Source organism: Patiria miniata, unplaced genomic scaffold (genome assembly GCF_015706575.1).
Source record: "Patiria miniata isolate m_02_andy unplaced genomic scaffold, ASM1570657v1 HiC_scaffold_3, whole genome shotgun sequence".
Classification (NCBI taxonomy): domain Eukaryota; kingdom Metazoa; phylum Echinodermata; class Asteroidea; order Valvatida; family Asterinidae; genus Patiria; species Patiria miniata.
Window position 1 is genome coordinate 5,309,816 of NW_024037069.1, and position 19,044 is coordinate 5,328,859.

Sequence of the window (19,044 nt, forward strand, 5' to 3'; positions counted from 1 at the left end):
TCTCCATTATCTTGATTTAAATAAAGGTCTTAAACTGCTTTAATGAACGGGATTCTCAGTTTTTGTAGCCAGAAATTGGGTTCATCACAGCGCCCTCATCCGGTCACAAATATCGGCGACCTATCTAAGACCAAGAGCGCCCCCACGCGACAACATACAACCCCTAATTAGAACCCAAACCACGTACAGAACTTGCTGAAATACTTGAGGGTTCTGTGTTTTAATTCCGGAACTATGAGTCACTGCCCGGAACACAGAAGGCTAAGGGGATGCGAGGCTAATGGGAGCGGGATGGCAGCCCCAAATGCCAGGGGGCACTTCAGTTATAAAATACCCAGGGTGCGGACTCGGAGAAAACGGAAGGAGGTTTTTAATTGCAGAAGATAGGATTGCCGTGGCCTCAAGAGATCAAGGTCAAGGGATTAGTGGAGGATTAGCGAAGGGGATAAGTAGATAACTGAGCTCTGACAGACAGATTTGAGAAGCTTTTATCGTGGACTCAGGCCACGCTGCAATTTCTAACATTTCGTGAGCTTGAGAAACGGAGCAAAGTGAGCTGTAGTTATTTCAGGGCACTGTACGTCCCTCTTTTTTGTAAGCAAACCATCAACGACACCACGAAGTAACACCCGAGTGGACTCAGTGCGCGCAACGCGCGCGTATTTTACAGAACCGAGTGATTTTCGTTTTCACGAAGTAACACTCATGTACACTGTGCGCTTCATCGGTACATTTCGTTTTTACGAAGTAACACTCATATATATCACCAGTTTAAAGGCTCTCTATTAAAATTTTATGTAATCCCTCAAGAATACGGATTAATTACATTCCTGTCAAACGTTTTAAAACGTTTTTATCCAAGTAGTGTTTCTGTAACATTGTTGTAACTTTGAGAAAACGAAAATCGAGGGCGCCAGTGTCCGATGTGCGCGCGCACACTTGTGTGTTACTTCGTGAAACCAAAATGTGTCATGTAGCGGTTTTCACGAAGTAACACTGGAGTTGGCTTGGGTGTTACTTCGTGGTGTCGGTGAACCTTATTAGGGTATATCTCCCCTTACAGGCCTCCATTGATCCGCCTATTTAATGAGTGCTCTGGTTTAACACTATACTGTGTCGTGAACGAAATATGACGCGCTACGTCCAAAATCGGCAAACTTACATCATGAATAAAAAAAGATGCTACGAAATACATATAATTTTTTTTTTAATATTCAGAAAGAGCTTTAATCTTTTTTTGCTAACTTATGATGATAATCGAAATGTTCAATCATGCCCAAAGACAAAGATCTAAAAACGTGAAAAAGTATGCAAACCTAACGAAACATTTCCTGCCCACTTAGTGAGTGGCATTTTAGAAATTAGGATTTTTGTGATTTTGATTACAAACATATGTTCGAGAGTTGCAAACGTAAGCCAGATTTACTAGCGACGTTTCCCGAGAGAAATGAATATGTCCACTTTTATTTTAAGCGGACTGACAAATGCAGAGAAATGGTCATGGACCCCCCCCCCCCCACGGAAATTCCTAAGGCAAACTGGACCTCGGTGGAAGGATTGAAACATTTGTCATCGTGCTAAGCAGTTTCAGCTGTATGAGACAAAACTTGAGTCTATGCTGCCGATTATGATCAGCATTCCCCTGCCTCGATCTCTAGCAAGGAAGTGACGAGTTATAACGTACGTTCCAGCGCACAGTACTGCGCTTTTATACCGCGTCACAAGTTCAGGGTGTACTCAGTAGTTCTGATGACTCGCTCTCTCTTTAACACAGTAAGTCGGTGATGCTCCACTTGTAGAGACCTCGACCACAATGACGAAACGGTGCGTCAAATGTGCTAGTGTAGTCAGAGAGATGTTCCCGATGTCACCTTGACTTTGCCAGAATGTTTTACCGCAAGTTTAGGATGTTTAGTCCCACTGCCGTGCCTGTTTGAGAGCGTGGGCTCGGTGCTTCGGCCGATTCATAGACGGTCTTTAACTGAGCTCACGTCATCAAGGACCTGTTCCATTATGTCACTTCAACTTTCCCAGGACATTTCAAGACAGTCTTTAGGATGTTTAATCCTGCGGTCATGAGTTGCAGAAAGCGTGGGCTGGCTGTCTTAGCTTTGCGAACTCTCCTGTTCAGTTTATCGAGTGCTGCGGTTGTGTTCCGAGACGCTCCCGAGGATCTTGTCCTCGCGGCCGGTAACACAGCCGTCCTGCGCTGCAGCATCCAGGCAGGTGGCGGGGAGAGAGACCCGGTGAAATGGATGCACCTGGAGTCCGACCAGGTTCTGAGCAAAAATGGTAGGATCACAACGCTTGCACAGGAGAAATACTCCGTGGTGGGGGACCACGAGGCGAACGGGGAGTATCACCTGAGGATTATAGGCGTCCAACTCACCGACCGAGGAGAATACCGTTGCATGTGTGGCTCGGAGTACCGGTCCGCTATCCTAACCGTAGTGGTCCCCCCGGACACCGGGTACCCGCTGTGCCATGTCCAACCCAATCCAACGCAGCAACAACCAGGGAGAATAGCGGAGCTGACCTGCAATTCACACGGGGGAACTCCTCCGGCTGCTCTGATCTGGCATCGGAAAGGGGAGCCGATATCTGAGGTGACCACGCACAGCAACGCCTTGAAGAGCTTGGTCACGGCCGAGGACAACGGGGTCGTATTCACCTGTTTTGCTAAATCCAAAGCCGCTTCCATGCCCGTCCGTAGGTGCGAGGTGATGGTACTCAATACACCCCCGACGGGATCCATTAACCCCGACCTACACGTTGTATATCCAGGAGATTCAGCGAGTTACACCTGCACAGGCGCCGGTATCTCGAAAGTCATACGTTACAGGTGGCTTGTCAATTTTATCGATGTCACGAGGGCGGAGAATCGTGGCCAGAGATACGAGGTGCTAGATAACAACAGGACACTGAGGATCACCGACGTTCGAAGATGGGAAGACGGAGCGGTGATCGCCTGCGATGTGTCCATCGCCTCTGGTTTGACAGGCCGCGCCTGGGCTAAGCTCTCGATTGCTTCACAGCCAGTCACGTCTGCGGCCAACGAGGCTAACCCAGGCGCACTCTTCCCAATTAATGATCGAGTCCCAACTGAGAATGATAAGAAGAAGACCGGGCCGACCGGTCTCAAGCCACAGGGAAATACTGCCACTGCGGGTGTAGTGGCTGGGGCCACTATGGCGACTGTTGGGATCATACTGGCCCTAGTGGCCATCGCCATTTTACTCCTTAAAATCAAGGCCAGCGGCCACTTCAGCATGGCCAACGCTAACGAAAAGAAATGCTTTCCAGACAAGCTTGATTTGTCCACAGGCACCATCAAAAAGGTCGACGAGTGTCCCATTTACGCCAAACCCAATAAAGTGCGCAAAGGCCCGGCGCCTGCACCTCCAGGCGCCGCAGCCGCAGTGCTTGCCGCCTGCGACCTCGCCATGCAGAAGAAGCAACTCCGGAAGAATCACCACAGCTACGAGAAGGTGGAAATTCTCGGCTGTTCATCACCGGGCCAGACCTACACTTTGCCCGTCAGGCTCCAGGCGCGTGCGCCTACAACTCCGAAAACAAGGCGATCGGACACCTTAAGGTGCATCAAGGCGCAGGCGCCCCTGCCGCCAAATTTGCCACCTCTTCCCCGATCGCCGTTGCCACCTCTACCCCAGAAGTCGCCACTGCCAACCCCAACGCCCTCTGATTGGCCTACTGGTGATTTAGTGTACGCCGATCTTGACCTTCCCGCCAAAACAGAAACAGTCAACCAATCACATCCCTCGTTTGTTGGTGTGGATTACGCAATGCTTCAAGGACGTAACTCTGGTAGCAGCGGTGGTTATGACTGGGGCACCAGTTGAGTGCATGGATACCAGTGACAATACAAACTAAAACAAATAATAATACGAATTTCATTAACCTTCTTTACTCAAAATTATCAATATTTTGTAAATGTGATTTTATATTCAGTCTCAAAGCCTAGTATATTTTTGGCTTTTTACAAATCTTATTTTAAAGTGTTCTGCGAATGAAAAATCATCAATATTCTGTAAATGTGATTTTATATTCAATCTCAAAGCCTTGTATATTTTTGGCTTTTTACAAATCTTATTTTACAGTGTTCTGCGAATGAAAAATTATTTTTGAAAACAGTGTTGTTCTGATTGTTGTTAAATGTTACCAATGTATTTCAAAAGGTTTAATGCTGCAAAGTATATGAAGACAGGATGTATCTCAATTTCTTGACTTTAAGTTATATGTCGAAAACTTATTTTTATTCTGATTCATTTGATTTGTAAACTACTTCATATTTATATTCCATTTTTAAACAGGATAACATAATTATAAAGAACTGTTTGGGATAAATTTCAATTTGAATTAATTTGTTTACGGGAAATAATAGGTCTACTTCTTATAAAACTCGATTGTTGGTTGGGTCCAATAATTGTTCCAAAAGTAAACGACCGTCCCTAAACATTTGCTTTATATCTGTAAAACGATGAAAACTGGCTTCCAAAAACAAGACTTAGGGAGCGGTGATATCGCCTTTCAACGTGGGCGTGTGCGCGTCGCCGGTTTGGAGGCCTAGCTGCCATACGAGACACAACGTTGGAGCACGGTCACACAATGGCTTCGTATGCCGCCACCTCTTGCGGATGTCTGACAGCCAGGCTAGGCCTGACGGGCGTGATTGTTTAGCTTTCAAAATCATTCTGTCATACACGCTACTTTTGCCAAAAATGTAGATGACTCTTTTCTGTTAAAGATCAAATTAAAACGCACATGTAAGAAACTGCCTTTTTTTTAATTCATAACATTTCGTGGTTAATCTATGTAGAGGGGCGTAACTGGAGTGTGACAAAAAGGGCCGGGGTTCGTCCCCTTTGTGATGTAAAACGTCAACAGGGAAAAACAAATATGGCGACCAAAATATCTGCAAAATTTGTCAAACGGACGTCTTTGCCTTTGTCTGTAAATGTCCGTCTACGACAAAGGCGGATCCAGAACACAATTTTTGTTTGGTGGGGGGGGGGGGGGGGGGGCAAACAATAAATTTTCACCCAAAAAAGTGAGTCCAAGTAATTTACGGCGTGGGGTTCGGGGCCCACGTAAGTGCCTCGAAAAATGTTTGATTTTAGATGCTCTGTGGTGGGTTCTGGGGCAATTTCTGACCGCTTTAACCAATTTTTTTCCGAGCAAAAGATAGTGGTGTACGCAGTGGATACCTTTTTTTGCGACGTCACTTAAAAAAAATGGGCTGTATTTCTTTCTTTTTGGGGGGGGGGGGGGGGGGGGTCCCCGTTCCCCCCCCCCCGATCCGACCTTGGTCGATGAACATCCATTTAGGTCATCACTTTCAGGTTGAAATTCAAGGAAACTCCTCGGAGAGCCATTCTAAACAAAAACGACGGGTGGAGGAGACTAACGCGTGACTCAGATACGCCTTCAATTACGATCAATGAGTCAGCTCTAACCTCGGGACACACTCAGTCGACACAATGGAATAGTCTCGTTTCAAGACGCAAAACAGTCATATCTTCGAGACACGGCCTAGGTTTACTAAACGGTTTGTTTTATTATGTACATCACGTAATTATAAGAAAACCATTTCATTTTGTTACTTTTCAATTGCTTAAAGTCGACGACCCCAAAATAGTCTGTATCGGGGCAACAAAATAAACTACTTTTCCTTAGTCCGACTATCACCCGTTGTCCGCGCCGTAACCAACGTATTATGTGAGCAATGCAAATTGCATGCGATTCCGCGCACAAGCCAATCGGAGACGACTTTAGAAATCGTGACGTCATTTCGATCGGAAATGTGGACTAAGCTGTTGATTGGTCAATTTGGCTGCCATGTTTTCGTAAAAACACAACGGGTTACCGAAGACCCGATAGAAAGGTCAAAATCTCGAGGTCAAGACGCAGTCTTGTTTTGCATAATTAATCACCCAATCTGCATGCTCGCATAATTATAGACCCTTGCTGTGCAAGGGAATATTCCATAAACATTGTAATACAGTACATTGCCTTAAATGCTGACACACCCCAAAAAATCAACATAAATATCAAACAAAAATCAACATATCAAATGTTAAATTTCTCTAAACAATGGCTTTTATTGTTTCCGAACATATGTTACAACGAGAGTAGGACAAAAGCATTATGGCTAAAATTGTGACTTAACAAAAAATAACAAAGTGCGTTTATTAGTTGGCGAGAAAATAAAACTAACAAAAAGAAATCTACAGTTATCTAAGCAGCGCAAGAGCAAAGTATGAAAAAATATTTATGTATTAAGAAAATTTACTTTACATGTAGTTTGTATGCAATGACTTAAACTGTATTTATAATACCTAGGCTCACACAAAACAACTGCATCCCAAGCTTTAATGTAGAACTCATTCTTTGGATATTTCTTTGCATAAATTCGACGACCAGTCACCAAAACGATAAATAATTTTAGGCAAAACTATGTTTTGTTTTTGGTTCTGCAAAACGCCCGAAATGAGACCAGCTCATCAGTAACAAAAAACCTGTCCCCATAATAACAATAATAATTTGAGCAATTCAAACTAAAATCGAGAAATTTATTATTACAACAGCTACTCGCCTTATGTTCTTTCTACCAAGAAAACGAGGTTTTGAAATAAAGTACAACATTTATCAACTTTGCAAACAGCCAAATTTTACGCACGTGTAAGCCATGACCACAAGCTGAAGCCCCATTTTACGCAATATATTGAAGATCGTACGTACAACATCACAATAAATATTTCGCACAAAACACTTCCATTCTAAACTTGTCACGCTTTTCTGTAAATGTTGATGTTGCTTTGTGTGAAAAATTTAACACATACAATTCAATTGATCATTAACCTTGATTTTTTTATCGCTTGGAAGATTACAAAAATATAAAGGCAATTTTGCCAAATTTATGAAAAAGTTTAATCAATAAAAATGTCAATGGAGTGTGATTGTTTTTCACGTAATTATTTATAAATTTGCAATTTCAAAAAGGCTGAATTCGCACTGATGATTGGAAGTATATTTGATTTTCAAGTTATTTGGTCAATATCAGATACGAAAGCGCAAAAATGCTGCAAATTTACATTTACTAAATGGAATGTAAGCTACCAAAGAGTCAAAAAGTGTCCAAAATGACGTCAAAAACTTAAACACGCGCTAGTTATTTCGCAAAAGCGAAAGTAAAGCTAAGCTTTTATGTGACATGTGCAAGATACCAAATATACATGAAAGGCTATAGTAAGTTCAAATTCTGATTAATAGATTTTAATTTCTCGAGATAAATAAAAACAAATCATATCCCATCTGATACAAAAAAATATAGGTGATATTTTTTTTCTGTCATCTACTACTTGTGTAAATAGAATATTATACATACAATTAATTTGTGTGATTCTGTACACAAAAATTATTATTGTAAGTTCGCATCCCAATCTTAGTCGTTTTGATTGTGCTATAAACAATTAAATGCAATTTATTTTGCCACGTTTTCCTTTTCTCTTTTTTTCAGTTGTTGCAAACAAAACTGTCATAATCAAATCATTGTATGTGCATCTAATTCAGTGTTTAGACTAAGTGTTTAGACTATTATATCATACATTTTGGTTTTTACATCTGTAAAATTCGTTGAAATTAGTCTGGTGCCGTTAAACTGGTGCAGCATCTCATTTTTGGCTTCACCGTGGCCTCTGGGAACTTGACCACAATGGAGGTACTGCTTAACAAAAGAGTCTTTAAAGCTTAAATTTCAAATCCTAAACCAAATGCATGTCACACTATAAACAAACACATTCTCATTATTGAACAAAAAAACAAAAACAAAAAAAGTAGGAAAGAAAAGGATAATTCACTTAAACGTCAGTTCAGGCCCTGATTTAAGACTGTTCTTGTTTATTTCAGAGAAGACATAAGGTATGACTCGGCCTAAGTTATACCTCACGATATGCTAAACGTTTGTCTATTGACACCGAATGAAAGAGATTTATACCGTTAAAAGAAAGACATGCCATAATGAGAAAGACGACTGAATTGTGATTCAGTCTTTGTCTAACTCAGCAAGAAATTGTCAAGAAGTTGTTAGATAGGAAAGTGGTCAGGGGTTTAGGAATTAAAAAAAAGAAGATGTTTAAAGGGAATATACAACATTTGTCAAAAAACAAAACTACCAAATTATTATAAAATACCTTACTGGACTGTTAGTGAATGACAGTCTAAAGCATCCAGTAAAATTATGGCACCTGGTTTACTGAAATGTTCAAGAAAACGGTATTTTTGTATCAATTTCCAATGCTGGTCGGCCGACCAGCATTGGAAAAAAACTGGCTTTTTTCAAATACTGCCCCCAATTTACCACATTTAGTTCGCATTTTGTTTGCAATCGATAACACTCCTATGAATGGGTACAAGCAAGCTAGACTGATTCCCTGACCTTACAATTCACCGACAACTATTAATTGCTCCGTTTCATCTTAAATGGGGTCAAGGAACCAGACTACAAGAAGATGATTGTTTTTCTTAATTTTTCCAGCATCTGCGAACACAAAACATCACACAAGACAGTGTAACAAAAATTGCTATAAAATACTAACCCCCAAATCCATCCATTTCTGAAAATTACAGCGAAAGCAAATATTGTATATTCCCTTTAAAGATTCTTCTTTATGTATCTTTCCACATGATTCTGTCTTTCTGTGCTCTGTTCCCATGAACTGCCAAAAAAATTGATGTCTTAATTCCTCTTACTTGTCACAAAACAGTGCCACTTTCACTACATAACATCCAGCCAATATTCAGAATTTCAAACAATGCTTTAGATGCATTACATTTTTGGAGATCAGCACAAAAACTTAGATTTTCACCTTCGTAGCTCACAGTTAGAACACTTATCTATAAAAACACAAGTCAGCAAAAATCACATATTCGTGTAAGAGGCGAAAGCACCGTCAAAAAACTCACATCCTTTTCCTGGATGTGTTTTACCGATGTGACAGATCTGACTATGCCCCGAGCACAATAGTAAAACAAGCTGCCTGCTATGACCTATGAACTTTGACCTGGAATGACCTCTCGTGACTCACACCCCTCCAGGAAGCGCATTGTCTGTTACTTCAGTGGAGGAAGTCGCACAGTATTAGCTGTCGTTCCCAAGTGGAGAAGTTTGTTCAGTATTTGTAGAACTCCTTCGAACAACGATTATTAACCATGCAAATTTTGAAGTCTTTATTTAAAGGGAACATACAACATTTGCAAACATCAAAAAAAAAACTACCAAGTTTTTACGAAATACCTTACTAGGATGTTGGTAAACGACAGTCTAAAGCATCCTGTTAAATTATGGCACCTGGTGTGAAGTCATTTTCAAGAAAATGGTATTTTTGTATACATTTCCAAGGCCGACCACCGTTGGGAAAAACCTAACTATTTTTCAACTACTGCTCCAACTTTACACTTTTTTCAGTCCAAATTTTGTTTGCTATTGGTTACATGTTCATGAACGGGTGCAGGCCAGCTAGACTGGTTCCCTTACCTTACAAATTTTCTGGCATCTATAATTTGATCCATTTTATCTTTAGTGGAGTCAAGGAACCAGACTACTTGAACATTTTTGTTTTTCTTGGTTTTTCCAGCATTTTTGAACACAATACCTCAAACATGTCAGTGTAACAATATTTGATCTATTATACTAACCCCTCGAATAGTTCATTTCTGAAAATAACAGCAAAAGCCAATGATGTACATTCTCTTTAATAATCTGAAATAAATGTCTTTATAAAAAAAATTTTTTTTTAATTGCTTTCTATCACTAAGGCACAAGTTTGTTTTATTAGTGGTGTGCATTTACGGGTAGTACGGGGACCGGGTACCCGATTGAAGTAAAACCGGGTACACGGGTATCCGTAAAAGAAACCCAGCCCCAAAATTCAAACCCTGGAAGTTGTTTGAAGGGCTTAAAGGGACATTACGGCCGGTAATGCGCCCAACTGGGCTACTAAACATGTTTGAAATGAAACGATATTAAATGGAAAGAGCATTTAAAAGTAGAGTATAAGAGTCCGCACGACCATCCTTTTAACTCTTTCAGTGCCAAAGTCGTACTTGTACGAGGTATATTTGTTAGTTCGAAGTGCCAAACTCGTTCATGTACGAGGTAATGTTCGTACCTAAAATCGCCAAACCTCGTACATGTACGAGGTAGAGTAAGCATGTTATCGCAAGGGGGCGCTCTCGCTCTTTCTAACAATATCATTTTCATTCAGTTACGACCTGTATTTATTTGTTTCATTTGAGTTCTTGCGAGAGGGCGCAGCGCTGACACTCGTATTTTCTGCAAAAAGTGCGGAATTCCCCTGTGTGCAGGACAGTGTTTCAGGGTGTATCACAATGTATATGACTACTATCGACTTTCTAATGTACCAAGGATATACCAGAGAGCAACAACAACAAATTTAGTGAGTAAAACTCACAGAATTTTGAACAATTAAAAAAAAAAGTTCGAAGTTGGGCACTTTAGGGTTAAACTTTTCAAATTTCGCAGGCACTGAAAGATTTAAGAAACTTGGCAGATTTTTTGTGTTTTTCTTGTGAGAACCGTGCGAGAACGATTTTCAGGGTCAACATTTTGCTAGTAGTGAATCAAGCCGCCCAGTGGTACGTTTTCTTCAGACTTGTAAGAAACAACATTTGTGGGCAGGCCGACACCTCGTTACGTGGAAGTTTTTTATTGTTAGGCAAATAAGAACCGAGTTGTGGGGACTTTCTGCTGTCCCCACAGCGTTGTCGGTCCCCACAAATACCTCGTACAGACGAGCGTTTGTCCCCACAACTATGGAACAAGATGTGGTATACTGGTGCTGTAAATATTACGTGAGACACACACACAATGTGTACCGTACACTGATAGAAACAAGTGGAAATACATATGCGTATGTCCGCCGCGTCCGATGTAAACAACCAGGTTGTTTTTTTTCGTCTTTTCTTGGGAACGGTATGACATTAGGTTAGTTTCCTTTCAACCAGACCTTTAAAATAGTACAAGTAAACAATCCAAAACATGAAATTTTCGGGGATTTTAGGCCGTAATGCCCCTTTAATTATAGCTTTAAAGTGTAAACAGCAACTTTCGTTTCTGTTGCGCGTTAAAATGCACATAAACGTGAAGTCTGTTTTGTTTTTCCATGTAGCAATGTTTCATTTTGAAAAGTCCCCACAAATGACATTCACAACATTTCTTTTTGTTGTAGTCTGAGAAGCTACCAGTTGGTCACAGGTACCCGATCCCATAATCTGGAACCGGTTCCTGACATCAGTGGTCGGGTACCGGGTACCGGGTTCCGATGCACACCCCTAATTGTTATCAACCCCTGATCACTTAAATTCAAGATTTGATTATTTGATTTGAAATTTAATATATTTCTGAAAGACAAGTCGTATACCTTTGTGCATGTAAGTGCACAAACTCATTTGTAACATGTATTAAATTTGCTAAGAATATTTTCCCGTTAAGCAACTTTGTTCACTTCAACCTTGATCAAAATGTAGCAAGCTTTGTTCACCACAGAAATTTTGGACCACACTGAGACTGAGCTCAACTATAGACTGGTGCCATCATCTCAACCCTTATATACGGCAATGCCTTGCCTACAGGGTACAAGACCAAGATGGCTTCCACAGTTACAAAGATCTCTGTAAGCGCTAGTGATAACATTTACAAGTGGGAGATATCGGTTAAATCTTCTCAATGTAGTTGGAAGGAAAGAGGCCTTCCCTACGTCCCAGCCTGCCTCGCCACCATCCTGAAGAATCTAGAAAAAGAGAAGAAAAACAAGAAAAACTAGAGGTTGTACCGTTGTACAAGAAAAAAAAAGAACACATGAAATACAGCAATAAGCCATTTGCGAGCAACCTATACCCTCTGGGATTTACATTTGAAAAACATCTAGAAGGAACTAGAAAAAGAGAAAAGTCACAACTGGTCATCAATTTAGGCTATTAAAGCAAATATATTTTGCACCTAAGGTGCCCATGAAGTGATTTTTTTCTAAGGAACATATTTTGTGCAACTTTCTACACTTGAATGTGACAACTATTTGACATACCTTTTTGATTAATTTTATTCCAAAATGCACTTTCTTTTAAACACTTAAAAATTGTTCATGCTTTTCCGGCAAACTGAGGTTGCTGTTATTGGTTTCCGGAAGACACTGTTAAGTTTAAGGTTTTTCTGTTGTGAATGTGAACCCAAAAAAGGGGCTCAGTGAAAACATTTGTGAGAAAAGTTTGCTCACTGGTTAATACTGCCATGTACCGACACAACAACGAATCACCAAAGACAAGAAGATTTACGACAGTGAAATATCCATAATTCTGGTAACTTTCTGTGCTGAAACATCTGCAACATTGAGGTTTCTTGCCTGAAATGACATCGCAGTTTTGCTCATGAATATGGAAATGGCATTAACATGCACTTTCAAGGATTGCTTTAAAAAAATTAAGTTGATGGCCCTTTAAGCAAATTTCTGTTCTCAGAAAACATGAATCATAAACAAAATCTTGTATAAACAGGAATTTCTGTTTCTCACCTTCGTTCATGATCTCGATTGTTTCGCCGGGGGAAAACGACAGCTCTTCAGTATCTTGGGCGTCGTAGGCATACAGGGTTCGGCACTTGGGCAACTTGGGCTTAGGGAGGGGTTTGGGTTTGGGCTGGGCTGGGGGTCTCTTCAGGGACTGTCTCTTGAACCTTGGGGGAAAAAAAGGAAAAAGAAGCAAACGAAGAAGTAGATATGAATTTTGCTCCACACTGACATTATTTCATGTGTACTGCACCCGATTTCACGAAGCATTTCACGAAACTTGCGACTTGCGATTACTAGTGCAACTAGACGTCTTACCACTTTACAATGTTGTGGACAAAAATGCTGATGTTGAATCTTTTGCCCTTGAGCATTAAACTGAGGTCTTGCCATGATGACTGATAGCCAGGCAAATGATTCCAATCCACAATTGTGATCCTTTTTCACAACTAGCAGGATTTTACACAGCTTACATAACACGGCACTGAAATGGATTATGGCAAGGAACTTAGTCAGTGTCCAAAAATGTTGCTGTGATCAATTGTGTAGTGATGCGTGACTGAAATTAAATGAAACTCATCGGGGTTTAGACCAAGGATAAGGAGTATCTGCGCGATCAACAACTTTCAAAATTGACTTCATGGTTTTGTAGTTATTTCAAAATAGTCAGAGAGACACTTTTGAGGGGACATACTGTAGACCATTTGCATTGAGCGCCCTCACGGTGGGTCGTTGCTGCTTTGCGACACTTGTATTTCCATGGAGACTGTTCAAGGCCTTCTTAGCGGCTACCTACCCTGCTACCCCAGCGTCCGGGGTTTGTAGGAATGCCGTATTGAGATGAGCCATCTTTGGATTCTTGGCCCACTTGGCTGCTCCGCCCTTAGGTAGCGACGGGTGATCCCCGCTCATGCGACGGCTGGAGCGTCTCATCGGTTCTGCAAAGTCCACAAATAGTTTGAACTAGCAACCCATTGATCACATGTATTAGATACCGGTATTAATTCTCTGAAAAATCCAAATTAATCACATTTTTGTGAAGTAATTAATATCGCATATTTTTATATCGCATTCAAGAGCAAAAACGTTTGTATTGCTAGAAAACTACCAATTTAAAAACACTTGATTACAGTCAAACACCTTTACAACCAGGGCCCAATTTCATAGCGCTGCTTAACAGTAAGCAGAAAAGTTGTGCTTACTATAGCAGAAAATCATGCTGCTGCTTAAGCACTATTTCATGCTAACGGTTGCGCGCGCATGGAGACTTCTATTGTTACGTCACTGATTAAAGCAAAGTTTTCTTCTGGGGTTAAGCGTGCTTTTGCTGTGCTTACTGCTTAACGGTCTTTATGAAATAGATAGAGGCTCGGTAAGCACAAAGTCGGCTGTTAAGCAGCGCCATGAAATTGGGCCCTGGTCCTTGGGACTTTACGAATTACCTTGTTATAACAGGTACCTTGTATTATCAGTAATGGAAAACAAAGGAAAACAAAGACATGGGGCCTAACATTTTCCTTGTTATAAGCAGGATGTTGTATTAACAGTGCTCTTCTTATCAGGATTCGACTGTATTCAAGAAGAAATTCTATAGACCTTTATCATGCTGCCACCATTTCAGTCATGTTCCCTGTATCCAATAACAGTACTGAATGATGTTTTTTTTTGTGCAAAATGGAACCAGACTATTTTGTCCTCCAACCTCGCTTTGGTTACGTTGATTTGAGTGGGAAAAATCAAGATGGCCTCAACATGATAACGGTCTATAAACGATAATTAGGGAAAAAAGCAACGCTCGTAAATCACAAACAACAAAAATAAAAACAAATTTATCAAAATGTAATTTCACCCCAAAACTGACACAAATAATTGATGGTGGCGATTTGCTAAGATTCAGTCATCAATCAAAAAAAATATTTATCGGAGAAATAATCTTTGAACACGAGAAACGATTAATCAATCTGTGGAATTAGAACTTGTCAATTGAAAAAAAAAAAAATGACCCTGAACTTTGAATTTGTCATGGGGGGATGTGCCCCCAAAAGTTACTGAAGTACATTTATGACTAAAATGCAACTTTTTGTTTTTTGAAAATTACAATTTTATAAAAAACATACTGAACCAACCAATGTTGCAACTTGTGAATTCACGTTTACTTACCTTCCCCAAAATGTTCTTCAACTTTTAGTGTCTTTTTTACATGAAGTTCGCAAATGAAGTTTGCAAATTCTGGCGCATATTGAGTTTTCGCATACATGTTGCATGGTTTTAGTGATAAAATCGCCCCTTCTTACACAATGTTCGGTTGGTGTATAGTTTGAAGTATTGAAATGTATCTAATTCGTATTGGTTACTCTATTGAAGAAGTATTTCTGAAGTTGCAATCTTCAAAAATTGCAAAGGTACAGTCACTACGTACAAACGCCAACGGAACGATTACATGTATCTGAGCAAATCATGTGACGATCATGTGACAATCCTGTGCCATCGGAACGATTACATGTATCCGGGCAAACCATGTGACGATCATGTGACAATCATGTGCCATCGGAACGATTACATGTATCCGTGCAAATCATGTGACGATCATGTGACAATCATGTGCCATAGAAATCCAAAAAATGTATTTGCACAAATGAACAATAAATGTTGATTAGCCCTCCTACGCAAACATACATTCTGAGCCGAGTTGTCCTTTCAGTCGAAATCAATCAAGTGACTGTTTTCAACAGTTACGAGCTCCTAGCCTACATAAAGCAGGATTGACTGGCTGTGACTGTTTATGCAACTTGATGCAGCTATGCTTTGACTGTAGATGATTGATAACACAGCTGTGCGTACCAGTTGCCTGCTTGACTGAATTTGACTAGTCAGAGTGCTTGCTTGAAATATGATCTGACTGTTGGTGACTAGCCTGTGTAAAAGGCATGGCAGGGGAAGTTGATGGAATTTTTGACTGTCTGTGACTGTTCAAACAGTGGGAGGGTTAGGCCAGTAATACAAAAAAATGTACCCATCAGTTGCATGTCTACACACACAGCGTGAAGAAGTTGGGACCGATTTGCGTAATTTTGACTAGATAAACACAATGACACGTAACCATGGGAACCTTTTAAAGGGCAACCTTCACAATCTCACGGTTGCTTCCAGTTCTCGTTCATCAGTGTCGCAATGCCATGCACTGAGTCACAACTCTCAGAGAAGAAGAAAAATCTAGAGATTCTCCTTCCTTGAAGGAGGGGGAAACTGCAAATTACATTTGATGTGTGAGTCATGTTAGAGACCGGTACCAGACCTTGGTTCAGACACTGCGCGGAGGGAAATCGAGTTATGGGCTAAGAATTTCAGTCCGGTCGATGGCGGAAAGGAACCTTATAGGTCATGTGAAACTTGTTTACAAACGTTCATGTTGTGGTCATGTGACACAACATTCACTCGGGGAAAGTAAAACCACTGATAATTTTACAGAGCAATGAGAATTTTATGGAAAGGGGGTGGGTTAAAAGTGTCCACATTGTGCTGCTCAATATTTGAGAAACGAAAGCCGAGAACTAAGTAAACAATTGAGCGTTGCCCTTCGCGGTGTTAAACCAAAAGTCAACTAATGAACAAAAACTACAAAAGGGACAAAATGTAGAGAATACATGTACATGTATGTTTATTCAAGACTGCATCACGTATGTTTGTGCCTAGCATTTTGTCTATTGTGCCCAGGTATCCCACTCGACAACATCAGCCGTTTTCCCTTAATAAGGCTGAAATGCGGCGCAACATAATCAGTCTTTTCTTACTCTAATTTATGTTTCAATTGGTCTATTGATGCTCTGTATTCCAAATGATGTAGTAGTCTTTTCGCAAGCAATGATTTTTTCGTTGATTACGATATTTAACTTGTTTTTCCTCAAAAATAGGAGTTTTTAGGAATAAGTGAGACCTATGGAAGTGAAGCCAGCAATGTCAATGTTCCCGTCCAGGTGATAAATAGGGAGCAACCTTTCTTCTTATTCACAATTAGTAATTTGCTCTTTATGCAATATGATTCACAGTCAATTTTCACGGCAAAAAGAAAGCAACAAATTTTCCTGTAAAAAAAATGTAGCCCAAGTGATTATAAGGTGAGTTTTATTGCAAACTTATTTTGAGTACATGTATTTGTGGGGTATAACTTTGGGAAAACTCACATAATGGACATTTTGGACATTTTATGCCACCGTAGAGCAAGCATATGTTGGTAAAATGTCACCAACATGCGAAGACTAGTGGATGTCTCACACTGCGCATGTGCAGCAAGTAACTCCCAAGTGACTACACGGGCAATAGCTTAAGAACATACGTTACATACAGTCACATAAAAAAAGTACAGCGTGTGTCAATAAAAATTTAGCAGTCAATCCATTGAAGTATTAAAATTACTAGCACTTTCTTTTTGCAAAACGTATCTATAGAGTCTGAAGGTGAAGCAAATACTCTACACAATGGTCTTTATCTCATCTCATTTGGACATTCCATGGCCCTATTTCATGGCCCTATTTCATGGCCCTGCTTACCACAGAATTCCGAGCTTACAATCAACATTTGGTGCTAACCGCGCTAGCAGAAAAATTCTATGCTAGCCCAGTAAGCACAGGAAGCACTGTGTAACACAAAAATCCAAATGTGGGTTAAGAATAAATTTTAAAATGATGATGTCATAAACTGCTGACAGGATACTGGATTAAACATCCACCCTAAAAAAATAGGCAAAAAATGTCCAACAGAACTATTTTTGGGAAGAACTTCATCCGGCTGTCGGAATCTTCTTGAAATTTCTCTGTAACTATTTTGGACTCTCCAATTACCCATTTTAACAGCTGCGAATTAGCTTGGTCCTAAAATAGCCTTCTGATTATTGGAAGTGGTAATTTGATCAAAGTTGATCAGTGGAGTGAGCAACCTCTCAAAAAAATTCCTCTCTCGAGCGGATGGGATCCGACAAAACTTTACTGACAATTTTAAACAGCTCGGTTTTTGATGACCTTATCTTAATCATGAACATTTCTACAATTAGGGAACCTCCTACAAAAAAACCAAAACCCAGGGCTAGTCGCATTTGGTACTTATGTGCTTACTTTCTAAGAGTTTAAGCACTCTCCTGAAGACGGTCAGAGCATACTGACTGGAACGTCGAGTTTATACCTCTGGTTCTTTTCAGAACCATTCTCTTAGTTTGAGAAATTATTCCCACATGGTGTTTCCGCAAACCTTTCATTCATTAGTATCTCCACCATTATAGTATCTCCACCATGCAAAGCCTCAAACCTTACAGACGAAAGTCAAATTTCATGTCTGTTCTTTTTACGTGGAAATGGAAGGGTCGGAAGGGGCATTACGGTTTTAACACCCGCAAATACCCCAGATCGGCGATGCTCCACGATTGTTCACATTTTGACTTTCCAGTACAACCGAGGAAGTGGTCTATGAAAATGTTTCCTCTTATGACCGCGGTTTGGATAAGTTGCCGGTTGGCGTTGACACCAGGAAATTCGGCAATCCTTGGTGAATTACGGAAGGACTTGTGGTTGGGGTTAGGGGAACTGAACGATGGTTTTTATGAAGACTTCTTTGAAGCTGGTTTTCACAGGATTATAATTTATCGTTGCGGTCAAAAATGAGGTGATAGCAATTTGAGGCTAATACGAGTACATCTCATGCCTTTTTGCGGGTTGCCTTTTCTGTTAAAGCAAACTTTTCTAACAACTTCGCCTCGGTTCGCGTCGGATGACGTGTTAACACGATCTGGCTGTTTTTATACACAGGCACGGCAAATGGGTTTAAACATCAAGCGTGCCATACACGCAAAGTCTGAGACGTCTGTGGAGACAGACCGTGTGTTGTACTTGATCTTGGCCGCTGTGCACGGCCTGTTTTGGTACAATTTACGCTCGTGGGCACACCTCCGAGTGTTGAAAAATATGAGGTTTCGGCAAGAAATATCGCACAATTACTGTTGAAATACTCTTGCGAATCAGTATTTGTGGCGTTTGGCTGTATATCAGAAGCTGGCTGCTACATCTTGCCTTTTTTCGAAAAAGCGAAATTTTCGGCAAAAATAATCCCAGCGGGAACTGGTTAACTTGGTAAATGTTTCTGCTTGAAATGGATGTTTGGAAATTGAAGAATATTCGCAGTGAGCTCATTTTTCAAGGGTTTTGGATTATAATTTCGAAAGTACACTTTCAACATATTTGTTTTTCTGGTAATTTATTATCCTATTTTAAAAGTATTTGACAGGACATGTCTTTTGAACTGTAATTTGCTGAAATCTCCCCAAATCCTCCAAAATACTCTTTGCAAAATGGAGGATTTTGCAGGATTGAGGCTACATGGCAAAAATGTGTGGCTGATTTTGGAGGATGCACTGTGTCAAGATCTTGGGCCGACACATTACTTGGGAATAGAGCACATG

The 19,044-nt window shown here is 40.5% G+C and overlaps 2 protein-coding genes across 2 annotated transcripts in view; one reads left to right on the plus strand and one right to left on the minus strand.

Moving 5' to 3' along the window:
- Positions 1-1,719: 1,719 nt before the first annotated feature.
- Positions 1,720-4,709, plus strand: LOC119738511. Its single transcript, XM_038213411.1, has one exon. The coding sequence runs from the start codon at positions 2,058-2,060 to the stop codon at positions 3,858-3,860; it is 1,803 nt and encodes a 600-aa protein (XP_038069339.1). The 5' UTR covers positions 1,720-2,057; the 3' UTR covers positions 3,861-4,709.
- Positions 4,710-11,040: 6,331 nt separating this feature from the next.
- The window catches only part of LOC119737638 (unconventional myosin-Ie-like), a 61,367-nt gene continuing 53,363 nt past the window's right edge, over positions 11,041-19,044 (minus strand). Inside the window, exons 24-26 of the mRNA XM_038212109.1 lie at positions 13,396-13,537; positions 12,606-12,766; positions 11,041-11,828 (exon numbers count right to left, since the gene is read on the minus strand). Of these exons, the coding sequence (XP_038068037.1) occupies positions 11,752-11,828; positions 12,606-12,766; positions 13,396-13,537 (380 nt within the window). The 3' untranslated portion in view covers positions 11,041-11,751. The remainder of the gene's footprint in view (positions 11,829-12,605; positions 12,767-13,395; positions 13,538-19,044) is intronic.